Source organism: Netta rufina (assembly GCF_964035555.1).
Source record: "Netta rufina genome assembly, chromosome: 15".
Taxonomy (NCBI): domain Eukaryota; kingdom Metazoa; phylum Chordata; class Aves; order Anseriformes; family Anatidae; genus Netta; species Netta rufina.
The window spans coordinates 6,627,234-6,641,255 of record NC_140138.1 but is presented as its reverse complement, the minus strand read 5'-3'; the positions used below and the strand labels follow the sequence as shown (position 1 = coordinate 6,641,255).

The following is a 14,022-nucleotide window of genomic DNA, read 5'->3' as shown; positions in this document are numbered from 1 at the left end:
ATTTGTGCGCTGGCAGCCCTGGCTGCCCTGAGGCCCAGCTGGGGACACCCCTCCTTCCTCCTCCACCTTCCGTCATCCGCAGGACAGGACGCAGCCCGTGCCAGTCCCTTGCGTCTGGGTCGTGTTTTTGCGCTCTGAGCCGAGGGCCAGGGCACAGCAGCAGGGCAGGGGCAGCGCCAGGGCCGCCCCTTCTCCCTCCCCGGGGCGCAGAGCAGCCAGGCCAGGCGGTGGAGGACACGGCGTTTATTGGCTACCTTTAACTTAAGGGAGAGGGAAGCGGGGGCGAGGGTGGCAGGAGTCACGTCTCGGCTTTCCAGCCCTTCTCCTTCTCGTCCTTGGCGCGGATGCGGAGCTCCTCGTCCAGCCGCTCCTTGGCTCTCACCACCTGCGGGGACAAGGGGACAGGGTGACACAGAGGGACAGAGAACCCACACCCTGCCCTCTGCCACCAGGCTCCGAGTCCTTCCTGCCTCACCAGGGCTCTGAAAGGGGCTCGTTGGCAGTGACTGTCAGTGCTGCAGGTCCCTCACCCCCTCTAAGGCACCCAGATGGCCTCCAGCATGACAGAGGGTGGGGACTGAGCCTATTCCCGACCCCTTGTCAGCACAGCTCTGCTCAGCTGGCACCAACAGCCCCCAACCCCTCCCAAAGCAGCCAGGCAGAGGCAGCAAAACCCTCCCTGCACGGCCTTCGGGTGGGTTCAGCCTGTGCAGGAGACGCTGTTGCCCTAAAACATGTTTCTGGAAGGTTCCTCTCAAAGCCAGACAGGCTAAGGGCACAGCTGGGGGGACCCCACACCCCTCCTTTCGCTCACCTTGGACTGCAGGTAGAAGGAGCCTCCCACAGACTTGTCGTTCACTTTGAATAAGTGGTCATAGTTCTGCCAAAACAAAGCTCCCCGTCAGTCGCTGCCTCCTGCACCCTCTGCTCCCCAAATCCTGGTGTCCTCTGGCACTGGGGGTGGAGGCTGCTTCACCCCCAGTACCTCTGGGGAGCAGCATCCCCATCCCCGGGCAGCTCTGCCAAGCAAATTCCTCCGTGCTCCAGCTCAAGCTGGGGCAGCGAATCTCTCCTGGGACGAGCCATGCCCAGGACAGCACCCACAAACCCTCCAGGGACCCCCCACCACCCCCCACCAGCCACAAGCACCCCGAGGGAGCCCCTACCTTCTGGATCTCCTCCTGGTTGAGGTTGGAAACGTTGAGGATCTGCTGAGCTTCCTGCAGGCTGATGCCGATGATCCTGGAGGCGGCAGCAGACTGGGGCCTCTCCGAGCGCCCTCGCGCGTCTGCCGCAGCTCGGCTCGCTGCCGGGGACACCGTCAGCCCTCTGAAGGTGCCTCAGGGCCTGGCCCCGCACCCCAAAACCCCAGGGGCTTCCAGGCGGGTCAGGGCCATGAAGCCCCATCTCAGCTGCCCGTGTCCCTCATGGGGCCACCCGGGTGAGGTCCCCTCCCGGCACCTAGCGCTGGGGAGGGGGCAGGAGCCTGAGGGCCACGCGAAGGGACTTGGGGGTGTCCCCTCTGTGCACAAAGGGACCTGGGGGTGTCCTCTCTGTGTATAAAGGGTCTTGGGGGTGTCCTCTCTGTATATAAAGGGTCTTGGGGGTGTCCTCTCTGTGCACACAAGGACCTGGGGGCGTCCCCTCTGTGCACAAAGGAATCTGGGGATGTCCTCTCCCTGCACAAAGGGACTCGGGGGTGTCACCTCTGTGCACAAAGGGACCTGGGGGTGTCCTCTCTGTGCATAAAGGGATCTGGGGATGTCCCCTCCCTGCACAAAGGGACCTGGGGGTGTCCTCTCTGTGCACAAAGGGGCCTGGGGGTGTTCCCTCTGTGCATAAAGGGACCCAGGGTTGTCCCCTCCCTGCACAAAGGGACCTTGGGGTGTCCCCTCAGCCCGGGTTTGGGGGAGCCGGGGGGGGGGCTGGGCTCCTACCTGCGAACTCCTGGCGCAGCGCCCGCATGAAGGCCCGTCCGACCACCTGGGCCCCCACCAGGATGATCTGCGCCAGGTACTTGGCCTGTGGGGACAGCGGGGGGGCTGTCACCGCCGGCCCCGCCGTGTCCCTGCACCCCCCTCCCCACCACGCCACCCCCGGATCCGGCCTCCCTATCCCCTGTGTCCCCTGTGTCCCCTGTGTCCCCTGCCTTGTCCCCTGCCCCCTCGGCTCTCTCCTCCCTCACTCAGACCCTCAACAGCCCCACCACCCCCTCCCTGTCCCTGTCCCTTGTCCCCTGTCCCCCTCCCTGGGTCCTGTCCCCCCACCCCGTCCCCTGTCCCCCGCCCCACACCCAGCGCCCTGTCCTCTATCTCCCTGCCCCGATACCCATCCCCTGTCCCCCCCCGTGTCCCCTACCACCCCCCTGGTGTCCCCTATCCCCCCCGGTGTCCCCTGTCCCCCCCCCAGCCCCTCACCATGTCCCCGCCGCCCCTTCCGCTCCTGACGGGGCCGGGTCAGGGAGCGGAGGGCGCGGGGCGGAGCCGCCTCCTTCCCTTCCCCCCCCCCCCCACAGCGCCCCCTGCTGGCGGCTGCCGGTAGCGGCCGGGCGCCATTTTGCCCTCCCCGGCCCCTCGGCCCCACACAAGCAGCAGGCGGAGCGGGGCGAGGCTGCACGGCTTTAATGGCGGGGCCGGCCCCAGCGCCGACACCGCGTCCTGAAGGGTCGGCTCCGGGCAGCCCGGGGGCCATGGGGAGTCCGGGGGCTCTGGGGAGTCCGTGGGATCCGGCGAGGATCAGTCCTGTGGGGATAGGGGGCGGTCAGAGCGGCAGGGCTCGCTCCCCGCGCCCCCTGTCACGGTGTCCCCATGTTGTGGTGTCCCCATGTTTAAGCAGCCCCAGTGTCCTCATGGTGTGGTGTCACAGTGTCCCCATGTCGAGGTGTCCCCAAGTTGCAGTGTCCCAGTGTCCCCAAGTTGCGGTGTCACAGTGTTCCCATGTCAAGGTGTCCCGGTGTCCCCATGTCCCGGTGTTCCAGTGTCCCCATATCACGATGTCCCGATGTCACAGCATCCCGGTGTCCCCATATTGCAGCATCCCAGTGTCCCCATGTCATGGTGTCCCCATGTCATGGTGTCACAGCGTCCCCATGTCAAGGCGTCCCAGTGTCCCCATGTGACTGTCCTAGTGTCCCCATGTCGTGGTGTCCCAGTGTCCCCATGTCGTGGTGACCCGGTGTCCCCATGTCGTGGTGTCCTCATGTCGCAGTGTCCTAATGTCCCCATGTCACGGTGTCCCCATATTGCAGCATCCCGGTGTCCCCATGTCATGGTGTCCCAGTGTCCCCATGTCAAGGTGTCCCGGTGTCCCCATGTTGTGGTGTCCCCATGTCCCAGTGTCCCCATGTCAAGGTGTCCCAGTCTCCCCATGTCACGGTGTCCTGGTGTCCCCATGTTGTGGTGTCCCCATGTCCCAGCGTTCCCATGTCACAGTGTCCTGGTGTCCCCATGTCGCGGTGTCCCCTTGTCCCCATATCACAGCATCCCGGTGTCCCCATGTCATGGTGTCCCAGTGTCCCCATGTCACGGTGACCCAGTGTCCCCATGTTGTGGTGTCCTCATGTCACGGTGTCCTGGTGTCCCCACGTCGTGGTGTCCCCTTGTGCCCATGTTGCAGCATCCCAGTGTCCACATGTCGCAGTGTCCTGGTGTCCCCATGTTGTGGTGTCCCCTTGTCCCCGTGTCCCAGTGTCCCCATGTCACGGTGTCCTGGTGTCCCCATGTCGCGGTGTCCCCTTGTCCCCATGTCCCAGTGTCCCCACGTCCCCACCATACCTACCCACTCAGCCTCATCCACGCCCTCGAAGGAGTCCTGTGGCAGCGGGTCGTCGCGGTTGCCCAGCCGGGCCACCATGGCGCTGAGGAGCTACGGGGCAAGCCGCACAGTGGGGACGGGGCTTCACGAGGGGGTTCAGGATCCCCCCACAACCACCCCCATCCCCGCGCTCACCTCCTCCTTCTTCTGCTCGTCCGTCTTCTCCCCCAGGTACACGGCCGCGGGGACAAACTTGCGCGCCGGCTGCTCCTTGGGGGCCTGGCTCACTGTGAGGGCGGCGCGATGTGGGGCAGCTCCAGGGGGGGCAGCCCCACACACGGTGCCCACCTCGCCCCTCTGCACCTACCTGGCGTCATGTCGGGGGGACGGAGGTCGGCGCGACGCTGCTGCCCGTCCGCCCCCTCCAGCCAGGCGCCGGCACCGAGGGACGGCTCCCACCATACGCGGGTCGGAGGGAAGATGTCGTCCTGGAAATACTCCTTCTGCAGGACGCGGGGTGGTGAGGGACAGGGGAGCCTCCACCCGGCCTCCCCACGCCGCCAGCCCCGATGGCTACCTTGACACGAGGCACGCGGAAAGCCACCGGCTCGAGGGCGCCCTGGCCCAGCCGCAGCGCTCGGGCGAACTCCACCTCGCGCACGTCGCACGCCGTCTTGCGCAGGAAGACGAAGCCCTTGGGGGAGCAGGCAGGTGAGCGGGGCTGGGAGCAGGGACGGCGGCACAGCCCCGGCGGGCTCCCCCCCTCACCTTGTGGGGGTCGCTGGAGGTGAAGCTGTTGCACTCGAGGAAATAGGGTGGCTCGGGGGTCACCTCGTAGAGGAACACTCTGGTGTCACCCTGGGACAGAGCGGGACGGGGGCTGGTGTGAGGGCACGGCGGGTCCCACGCCGCGGTGCCCTGTGCCGGCAGCCCTCCTGGACGCAGGTCCTCCCACCTTGCCAGTGAGGAAGACGACGCTGGTGTCCTCGTCGTAGAAGGGCAGGAGGGTGGATGGGGCCACGTCGAGGCCGAGGACGGAGAGGGGCCCATCGGGCAGGGCCTGTGCCCGGTACAGGAGGATCCTCCGCTCGCTGCGGCTGTGGGGATGTGGGGGTGGGTGGGTGGCACAGCAGGGCCCGATGTGCCCGGTGTCACCATAGCGAGCACCGAGGCACAGCTCGTCCCCTGGGGACTGTGCCCAGTGGTGGCCATGCCCGGGGAGGTGCAAGGGACATCCACGTGCCCGCCCTCACCTGTCGAAGCCGGAGACGAGGAGGAAATCGCCTCCACACACCCAGACCACGCGCGCCCCGCGGCCCCCCTCGGGGCCTGGGCCCTCCTGTGTGGGGAGAAGGAGGGTGACCGGCTGCACCCCGTGCTCAGCAGCTCCCCGCGTGGGGACCTGTCCCCTCCCAGCTCTCCTGTCCCGTTCCTGCTGCTGTGGTCCCACCTGCTGGGGCTGGGGGCTGCGCCGGGGGTCGTAGAGCCGCAGCCGGCCGTCCTTGCTCGCCGTCGCCAGCTGCCTCCCATCGGGGCTCCAGGCCAAGCTGAAGATCTGGGAGATGGAGAGTGCCCCCATCAGGGATCCGTGCCACAGTCCCCGGCTGGCCCAGGGGACTTGGTGGCCGGCCAGGTACACCCCTTGGGTGTCCCGTGGGCACCTCTCCTCCCCGATGGCATCTCAGCACCGTAGTTCAGGAACCAGCTCTGAGCTGGCACCCAGCTGCGCCGCAACATGGAGGCCTGGCACGTCTGGGTGCTGTGGTCCCTCGGCGCTGCCTGACCCTACCTGGTCCGTGTGTCCCTGCAGGCACAGCACCTCCTGCCCAGCACCCAGCTCCCATATCCGCACCGTCATGTCGTAGGAGGAGGAGACGAGGAGGTCAGCCGCCACGGGGTGGAAGCGGATGGAGTAAATCTTCTCTGTGTGCCCTGGTAAGGAGAGCGGAGTGCTGGCACTGGGACGGGGACGCCGCCAGACCCGTCTGCCCGTGCGGCTCTGCCTGGACACCCAGGGACAATCAGTGCTTGAGCTGTGTCCCTGCACCGTGCTCACCTTGCAGCACAGCCTCGGGCTCCCGCAGTGTGTCCTGCAGCCCGCCTTCGGGGACCCGCCACAGCCGGATCTTGGCATCTTCCCCCGCTGCAGCACCGAAACCACCACGGAGAGAGACAGGCGGGGGGTGAGCGGTGACACGGGGCGCAGCGTGCCACGGCAGGGTGTCAGTGCCCCACGGAGCGCACCCTGGGCACAGCACACGTACCAACAGCGAGGCGCCGTGGGTCAAAGGGGTCCCAGCAGAGGTCGGCCACCGCCGTGCTGTTCTGGATGGTGGGCACGGCTGTGTCGGGGAGACGGCCCGGCTTGGAGAGCTGGCGGAGAGCAACGTGTCACCCAGGGTGCATGGCAGGAGCGGGCACCCATGTGCCGGGCACAGCGGTGGCACTGAGAGCCTCTTCCCACCGCCGTACCTCGAGGACGGCGATCTGGCCGCCAGCGGAGAGCAGCGGGAGGGCGACGCGCTGGTGGTTGGCGCAGAAGCCGTCGCTCTCGCCCGGCGTGGTGAGGCTCAGCCCCCGCAGGTTGGTGATGTGGGTGTCGCGGTGCAGCACCGCGCCCTGCGCGTGCCGGAATCGGGAGCTGGGCCCTGCAGAGCCAGGGGGGGCCGCTGAGTGCCACGGCTCCTCCGGCCGCGCGGGTGGGGTGACGCCGAGCCCACCCCGGCACCCACTCACCCAAAATGCTCTGCAGAGACTTCTGGCTGGGGCTGCTGACGAAGCCGCTGGAGGGGCCGGTGCTGGCGGAGAGCGAGGTGGCGGCGCTGCTCGGCGAGGCCAGCGAGCCGGAGGGCGAGGAGTAGCCGCTGCCTTCCTGCAGGAGACGGCGTGTGGGCAGGGGGTGCTGCCCTCGCCCAGCCCAGCCCCTCCCCGGCCCCTCGCGCCCCCGTGCTCACGCTGCGGTCGCTGTCGGCGGGGCCATTGTCGGGCAGCTGGGTGCTGGGCGCCGCGGGGGCGATGACGGGGGAGCGGAAGGTCTGCGTGGGTCTGCGTGCGGGGTGCAGGCTCACCTTCCCCACCTGCAGAGCGGCAGCACTGCTGCGAGTGGGCACGGGCAGAGGAGCCCCCGAGTCCCACCCGCTTGCTTTCAGAGGAGCAGGTTTGCCCCCACAAAACTCCCTTTTCCCCCTCCTCCTGCAATCGCCCCCACCGAAACCCGCCGCTCGTGGTGTGTGGCTTGCAGGAGGGGCCCTTCTCCGGCCCGTGGCTCTGGATGCAGTAAGGATACGGCCTCAACCTCTACGTTTTTAAGGGATATGGTGGGAAATGTGTTTTCACTATTAGATTTTTACTCTTAGCTGCACCTAGATGGAAAATAGAGCTCACTTGGCTGAGCTCAGGAGAGCGTTTTTGAGCAGTTCCTTGCTGGAAAAACATTTTAAACTCAGTGGGTGCACGTCAGCGGCAGGACAGACGAGACCTCCTGAAGCCGTATTCAGAAGCAGCTGAGCGCAGGGCCCTGCAGCTGGGGGTGAAGCCCTGCTCGTCCCCAGGGGCCTCCTTCCTACTCTGCAGTCAAGATGTGCTTGGCACCCTCTTGGGGGTGCACCTCGGTGCCCTGCCACCATCACAGCCACCCCAAAAACCCACTGGCGTTTGGGAAACAGACTTGATTTGTATGAATCTCCACTTCCCATTAAAAGGATGTGATTAAAAAATCCCACACATGCCCTTCCACGTCCCCGTCCCCATCCCAAGGCTGTGGTGTGGTCCCTGTGCCGGCACCAGTGCTGCCCCCAGCCCCGGACCATGCCAGCCATGGGGACACCATGGGTGACACTCACCTGCTGGCTGTCCCCTGCCCACCAGGCTTGGGCATCCGTGGCCGGCAGCACCCCGGCGCAGTCGGGGAACAGATCCTCATGGAACTCCTGGACAGACTGCGGGAGAGGGGGTGGGCGGAGGTGGTGCTCTGCCTGCGGCCCCTCGCTGTCCCCTGGGCACCCGGTGACCCCGGGCAGGAGACCCCCGGGCACCTTGCGGCCGCGGAGCCCCGGCCCCGGCCGAGCTGCACGCCGGAGCCTGTAGGTGTCAGACGCTGCCCAGCTCTGGGCTGCGCCGTGCACCCCTGAAAGTACCCGGCCTCCAAAATGCAGCCCCTGCTCTGCCAACAGCAGCACCCAGCTCTCAGCACCCACCCTGCGGCCCCTGCCCCAGTGCCCAGCCTCCATTACGCAGCGGGGTCCGGTAGCACCCCGCATCTTCCACCCAGCACCCAGAAATCAGCCCCCAGCACCCAGGTTTCAGCTCCCTGCAGGTTTCCCTCCTCTCCTGCTCCCCCCAGGCCAGGGACACGGGTCCCCCGCCACCCCTCACCACGCCTGGGTGCCCTTCATCCCCCGGGGGTGGCACCCGTGAGATGGCACCAGGCCCCCCAACATGGTGCTGCCCATAGATTTGGGCATGGGGCTGAGCTAGGGGCACGCCTCCGTGCCTCAGTTTCCCTGGGGAGCTGAGCCCTGCCTGGGAAATGTCCCCACGGGGACAGAGCCCCCACCCCCCGAGCCCGTGGCCGCCCTGCGGCAGCGCTTACGCTCTGGTTCTTTTTTTAAACGTGAGTTTTTTCCACAACAGTGTCTGTTTACAGAAAAGGGCATTTCTGTAGCCACCACCCTTTTTTTTCTTTTCCTCAGAAAAATGCTTTAGGGAGTGGAGAAGAGCCTGAGCACATCGTGGGCAGCGAGAGAACCTGGCTGGGACACCGCGGCCCTGCACGCTGCTGTCAGTCCCCAAATCTGTGGCAGGAGGGAGCGGGCACCAGGGTTATGGGGACACGGGGTCCAAGCTTGGTGCTGATCCCCCCGAGGGAACCCCGCGCCCCCTTACCTTGCGGGGCACGATGTAGCTGACGGGGACGAGGAAGGTGTCGGTGAGCTGCAGGACGCGGAGCACCTCGCAGGCCATGACGTCCAGGGCCAGGCGGGGGACGGCGGCCAGACCCCGCGTGCGCCCCTCGGTCAGGCACTGGGTGACTGGGGACGGACAGGACACCCGTGGGGTGGGGGCGAGGCTGGGGGCCGTGACAGCCCGGCGTGGGGCTCGTCCTGCTTACCTTGGGTGAGCGTGGGCTGTGCTGGCACCACCTCGAAGCAGTACAGGAGGTTTTCACCCTGGAAGAGACGCGGAGGGGCTGGGGTGTAAGCGGGGGCGCAGGGAGCACCCCGCCGCCCCCCCATGCCGCGGCTCCTCACCTTCCCCCCCAGCACCAGCAGCCCCGTGTCGGTGTCGAACAGCGGGATCATGGCCCTGCAAAGGGAAGGAGGGCGCTGAGCACCGCAGGACGGGGCTCAGCACCTTGCCCTGGCACGTGGCAGTGCCCCAATAGCCACGGGGCCGGATCCTGCCCTCTCAGCCCTTTCCCCCGCTGCAGCCCCAAACCCCAGGATCACTGCAGGTGGGCGCACGCCGGTGGCTTCCCGGCCGTGCCCACAGCACCAGGGCACTGCCGGGTGCCCTCGGTGAGGCGCATGGGAACGGCCTTGAGCATCTCCCTGATTTACAGCCTCCCATGGCACGGCCCTGCCCCGCTCAGCCCCGCCGTGACAGCTTTATGGCCGCGAGACCTTGGTGGCCGCCTCCAGCCACCCGGTGCGTGGCACGGCAGCGCAGGGACGGGGCACACGGATGCCAAATGTGGGCGAGGGAGCCCGGGGCTCGCCTGGCCCCGCTGTGGCACTGCCCCGGGGCTGCCCGGGCCGGCTCAGCCTGTTCGGGACGGGCACGGGGCCGCGGGGCGCAGCCGGCACGCCGCACACCTCGCCGGCACACGCCACCCTGCCAGTCCCGCGGTCGGGGCCACCGGCTGGGCTGGCCAAAGCGTCCCTGTCCCTGTCCCCGTCCCCGTCCCACCCAGTGGCTGGAGGGGACGGGGAGCACCAAAGCCCTTCTCTTCCTTCCCCACGATGCGGGTGGAGGAGAAAGCTCCAGAGGCAGCTTCCAGGAGAACAAAGGGACAATATATTACTTTCGGGTTGACATTTTTGTGGTCGTGCCGGCTGGGGGAAGGGAGCACGTGCAGTGCCGGGGTTTTACACGGAACGACTTTGAGGAAATGCAGCCCTACAAAGGCGCCCAGCCCCGTGCACCCACCCCAGCCGGTGCCCAGCCCCGGCAGCCCTGTGCCCACAGCGGGTCCCCACAATGGGGACGCTGCAGAGGACATCGTGGGGTGGCCGGGTGACACCGGGGACGGCCCTGGCTGGCACGGCACAATCCCAGCCCGTGGCTGTTGGCACAACTTGGGCAAACAGCGCTGGGGTGGCTCCGGCAGGCACGGGGGTCCCCTGCCCGGCTGCGGTCACCGCTGCCAGCACTGCCACCAGGGCCCAGTGCTGGGACAAGGACACCTCTGGGTGCCGGGACACCTCGAGGCAATGAAGGGCGAGCCCTTGGAGCGCGTGGCACAGCTCTGCTGTCACCGGGGCACCGCGATGCCAGCCCCACGGGGACACCCGGAGCCCCTTGTCCCCAGTGGGTGGTGGCGGGGGGCTCCACATCGGGGCAGCGCCCCCCCGGGACCGGGTTTGGGGTTTGGGTTTTGGGGCAGGGGGCACCAGGGCTCCGCTGGGGCATTGGGGTCACCCATGGCCATGGAGGCACGGGGGCACCGGGGGGCTGCTGGGGGCCACAGGGGCACCAGGGCCTGGTGGTGCTGGGGGCGCTGCGGCTGCCCCTCCCCGAGCAGGCCCCGGGGTCCGGGGGTCCCTGGGGGTCCCCGGGGGTCCCTGGGGCGCCCCCGCGCCGGGCCCCAGGTGAGCAGGGGGCGGAGCCTTTGCGGAAGCCCCGCCCCCCAGCCACCTCCCCCGACTCCCTCAGCCAATGGGGAGGCGTCGGGAGAGATGTCCCCGCCCCCCCAAGGCTTCGCCCCGCCCCCGGGCTTTAAAAGCCGCCCCCCCGCGCCCGGCGCGCTCAGAGCGGGGAGCGCCCGCCCGCAGCCATGCGCTGAGCGCCCGGCACGGCCCGGCCCGGCACGGCCCGGCCACGGTGAGTGCCGCGACCCGGGGGTGCAGGCAGGAGGGGGGGGGGGGGACCGGGCTGATCGGCACCGCCGGGTGCACGGCGGCGCCTGGGGAAGGGGCTTCGTCGGCAGCCCCGGGGTGCGCGGGGACCAGGGGACCGGTGGCGGGGTCCCCATCCGGCACGGTGCCTCCGCGGGTCCTGTCCCCCACCGCCTGCCCCTGCCACGGCTTTGTCCCCGGGTCTGGGGCTGCCCCGGCACGGGCAGGGGGTGTGATGTGGCTGCAGGGACCCCCCCGCTGCTGCTGGGTGGCCGTGGTGGTGGTGGGGCACAGCGCGGTCCCGAGGGATGTGGCAGCAGGGGACAGCAGGCACTGGTGTCCCCGTGGGGCTGTGTGCCAGCAGGGCCACCAGCCAGCCTGGCCAAGGGGATGCCCCCCTAGCTCTGCTGCTGCTGTGTGCCTGCTGTCACACAGCACGGTGTCATTGGGGTGTCACCAGGGTGCCACCGGTCTCCTCGCCTCCCCAGGTGTGCCATGGGCTGAGCGCCCCTCGCCGTGTCACCTCCCTCCCTTGTAGCCACCACGCTGCCCCGAGTGCCTGGGCATCCCGGTGCCACTTTGAGGAGATGCTCGGGTGACAGCGCCAGCCAGACGTGTGTCACCCCTCCGTGCCATGGGCACGTCCCTTTGTACGGTGACCTGGTGGTGGCAACCAGCTTGTCCTGACCCAGCTGGGGCCGGGCTGCTGCCCACACGGCGCTGGGCCGTGCCGGCGTGACGAACGACACTAATTACTATTTTTTCGCCGCCACACCAAGCCCGGGTGGCCTGGCCGGGTCGCCCTGACGCAAGCGCTGCCTGCCCGGCTGGCTCCGCCGCCCCGGCGGGATGCGGCAGGAGGAAACGCTTGGGGACACGGCGGCCACAGTCAGGCCGCAGGAATCCGCGCGTGGCAGCAGGGCGGCACCGCCGGGCTCCCGGGCGCGTTGGCTCCCGGCGAAGCCACCCTGCTGGTTTTTCCCCCCCCCCTTCCCGGCACCTGAGAGCCGGGAGCGCGGCCGGGTCACGGGGGCAGGAGCGGGGCCGAGGGGCTGGCGCCAAGGGGGAGGCAATAACCAGGCCCGCATTCCTCTGGGGCTGCTGCGGAAACTTTAATTAAATAGGGAGGGGAGGCTGGGGAGGAGGTGGGAGCTGCGGCGGAGGGCGGGTTGAAGGGAAAAGGGGGATTAGGGGCTAATCCTGCGCCCCCGCCGGGGGTCGGGAGGGGGCACGTGCTGACACGGGCTTGTTTGGGGGGCGTTAGGGAGGGCCCCGCGTGCAGGGGCTGGGGAGCGGCGCCTGCAACTCGAGCTGGCCGCCGGTGCAGGCCCCGCATTCCTGCGCGCGGGGCCCCGAGCGGCGGCGGGGACGTGGCTGTGCCTGTGCCGGTGCCCGTGAGCGGCCGGGGTGGCCACCGGGCTTGGCTGCGTGCCGGCAACAACGGTGGCTTTGTTCGGCGCCAGGAGCCGGGCGGATGCGGGGCCTCGCTCGCCGGTGCGGGCGGTGATGGGAGGAGGTGTCCCGGCCGTGCTGGGTACCCCCAGCTCAGGGACCCGTCGTGACACGGGGTGTGACGTGAGAGTTTGTGGGACCCCTCCTGGCCGCAGTTTGGCACCCCTGGGTTCACCAGCCCCTGATGTCAGGAGGGTGAGCAGCTCTGTGGGAGCTTGCACCAGGCACAAGGGATGCTCACCGAGCACCAGGGTCACCTCCCTGTGGCTGTGGCAGGATCCATCTGCTCGGGTGTCACCCACGGCATGGGGACGGGGACCCCCTTGAGGAGCCAGCCCTGCCCCTCATCCCCAGCAGCTGCACGGGGCTGGGATCAGGCTTCCCCTCACACGGGGAAAAGGGGTGACCCTGCCATGTCCCCAGGACTGCCAAGCTCTGTGTGCACTGGCGGGGACACCACGGTGCCCACCCCGAGCAGGGAGCGGGGCCGATGCTCCCAGCCCACCAGGCTGGCAGGCAGAGGCTGCGCGAGCAGGGGAGGCTGAGCCCGGATCCTCCCGCAGCCGGAAAATATGAATAATTCGGCAAGTATCTGCGGTGCAGGCAGGGGGGAGCCCAGCCAAGGCAGCAGCAGGCCGCTGGCAGGGCGGCCGCGGGATGGCCGAGCACCTCCAGGAGAACATCTCCAACGCCTGGATGCGCCGAGGCCGTTCTGCTCCCCTCCCCTATGGAGCTGCCAAGCCCCCGGGCTGGATCAACCCCTCAGCACCCTGCGAAAGCCCATCCAGGGTGCCGAGGCGATGCTGGCGCGTGCCGGCGGTGCCGAGGGAGAGGTGGCGGAGGCGGGAGCCGCGCGGGTGGAGCGCACGGGCACCCGGCCCGGCCGGCGAGGCGGGATGCTCGGCCGCGGTCACGGCCCGGCCCAACCTGCCCGGGGCCGGGTGAGCGGAGCCTGGCAGCCGGAGAGGAAATGCCAGCGTAATTAAAGGGACGAGAGACTTGGAGTCAGCAGCTGGTTGCAGCATGGGACACGTCAGCGAAACCCGACCCTGGCATTGCAAAACCCGGTCCCAGCCCCGAGCTCCTGCACCACCGGCACCCGGCGCTGCCCACCCGGGTGGCCTGGCACGGCCACACGCTGTGCCGGCCCCCAGGCTGTCCTGGCACTGCTGGGGCTGTCTCGGGGTGCCCCTGTTCCCCACTCAGTCCTGAGGTTGGTGCAGGGCTCTTGGCTGGCTCCTCGCTCCTAGGGGCAGCCAGGTCCCCAAGGTGTCACTGGCAGCCTCACACTCCTGTAGCCACTCACCTGGGACCTCTGCCTGGCACCAAACCCTCTGAGGGCTCACACAGCGGTGCCAGCACTGTCCCCAGCCCCCTTAACACCCCCAGTGTCCCCAAAACCCCTTATTGAGGCTGTACAACACATTCTTTAGCTCAGCCATCGTGCCTGACCGCGGTGCACGGGGCGCAGCAGCCCCTGGCAGAGCCACCCACCCGATGGGACCGGGCGGGGGCATGGTGACGGTGACCCCATGGCCATGGAGCAGCTCCTCCCCGTGCTGCTGTCCCCAGGCCAAGTGACTCAGGCGCTGCGGTGACCCTGCCCAGCGGCGCGGGTGCACCCCACCCTCGGGCGCACCCCGAGACCGGGCCACGAGCCGGCCGCCGCCTTAACCCTGTGCGGGTGGTGGGGGGGGGCACCAGTATGGAGATGCCCCTGGGTGTCGGTGTCACCCCCCCAGCGCTTTTGGGGCCGTGCTGT

The 14,022-nt window shown here is 68.6% G+C and overlaps 1 protein-coding gene across 3 annotated transcripts in view; it reads right to left on the bottom strand.

Annotated features, from left to right (window-relative positions):
* Positions 1-228: 228 nt before the first annotated feature.
* The window catches only part of LOC311215164 (mitochondrial import inner membrane translocase subunit TIM16-like), a 39,124-nt gene continuing 25,330 nt past the window's right edge, over positions 229-14,022 (bottom strand). Inside the window, exons 10-31 of one of the 3 annotated variants that reach the window (XM_084296194.1) lie at positions 9,003-9,057; positions 8,864-8,921; positions 8,638-8,783; positions 7,596-7,691; positions 6,708-6,830; positions 6,490-6,625; positions 6,226-6,401; positions 6,018-6,126; positions 5,810-5,896; positions 5,543-5,685; positions 5,204-5,308; positions 5,007-5,092; positions 4,709-4,850; positions 4,522-4,611; positions 4,331-4,447; positions 4,121-4,256; positions 3,949-4,040; positions 3,778-3,864; positions 1,938-2,022; positions 1,167-1,306; positions 815-880; positions 229-385 (exon numbers count right to left, since the gene is read on the bottom strand). In XM_084296194.1, the coding sequence (XP_084152320.1) occupies positions 299-385; positions 815-880; positions 1,167-1,306; positions 1,938-2,022; positions 3,778-3,864; positions 3,949-4,040; positions 4,121-4,256; positions 4,331-4,447; positions 4,522-4,611; positions 4,709-4,850; positions 5,007-5,092; positions 5,204-5,308; positions 5,543-5,685; positions 5,810-5,896; positions 6,018-6,126; positions 6,226-6,401; positions 6,490-6,625; positions 6,708-6,830; positions 7,596-7,691; positions 8,638-8,783; positions 8,864-8,921; positions 9,003-9,057 (2,362 nt within the window). In that variant the 3' untranslated portion in view covers positions 229-298. Of the gene's footprint in view, positions 386-814; positions 881-1,166; positions 1,307-1,937; positions 2,023-2,417; positions 2,489-2,604; positions 2,742-3,777; positions 3,865-3,948; positions 4,041-4,120; positions 4,257-4,330; positions 4,448-4,521; positions 4,612-4,708; positions 4,851-5,006; positions 5,093-5,203; positions 5,309-5,542; positions 5,686-5,809; positions 5,897-6,017; positions 6,127-6,225; positions 6,402-6,489; positions 6,626-6,707; positions 6,831-7,595; positions 7,692-8,637; positions 8,784-8,863; positions 8,922-9,002; positions 9,058-14,022 lie in introns of those variants that run through there. The other 2 variants (XM_084296192.1, XM_084296193.1) reach the window with 2 other exon arrangements.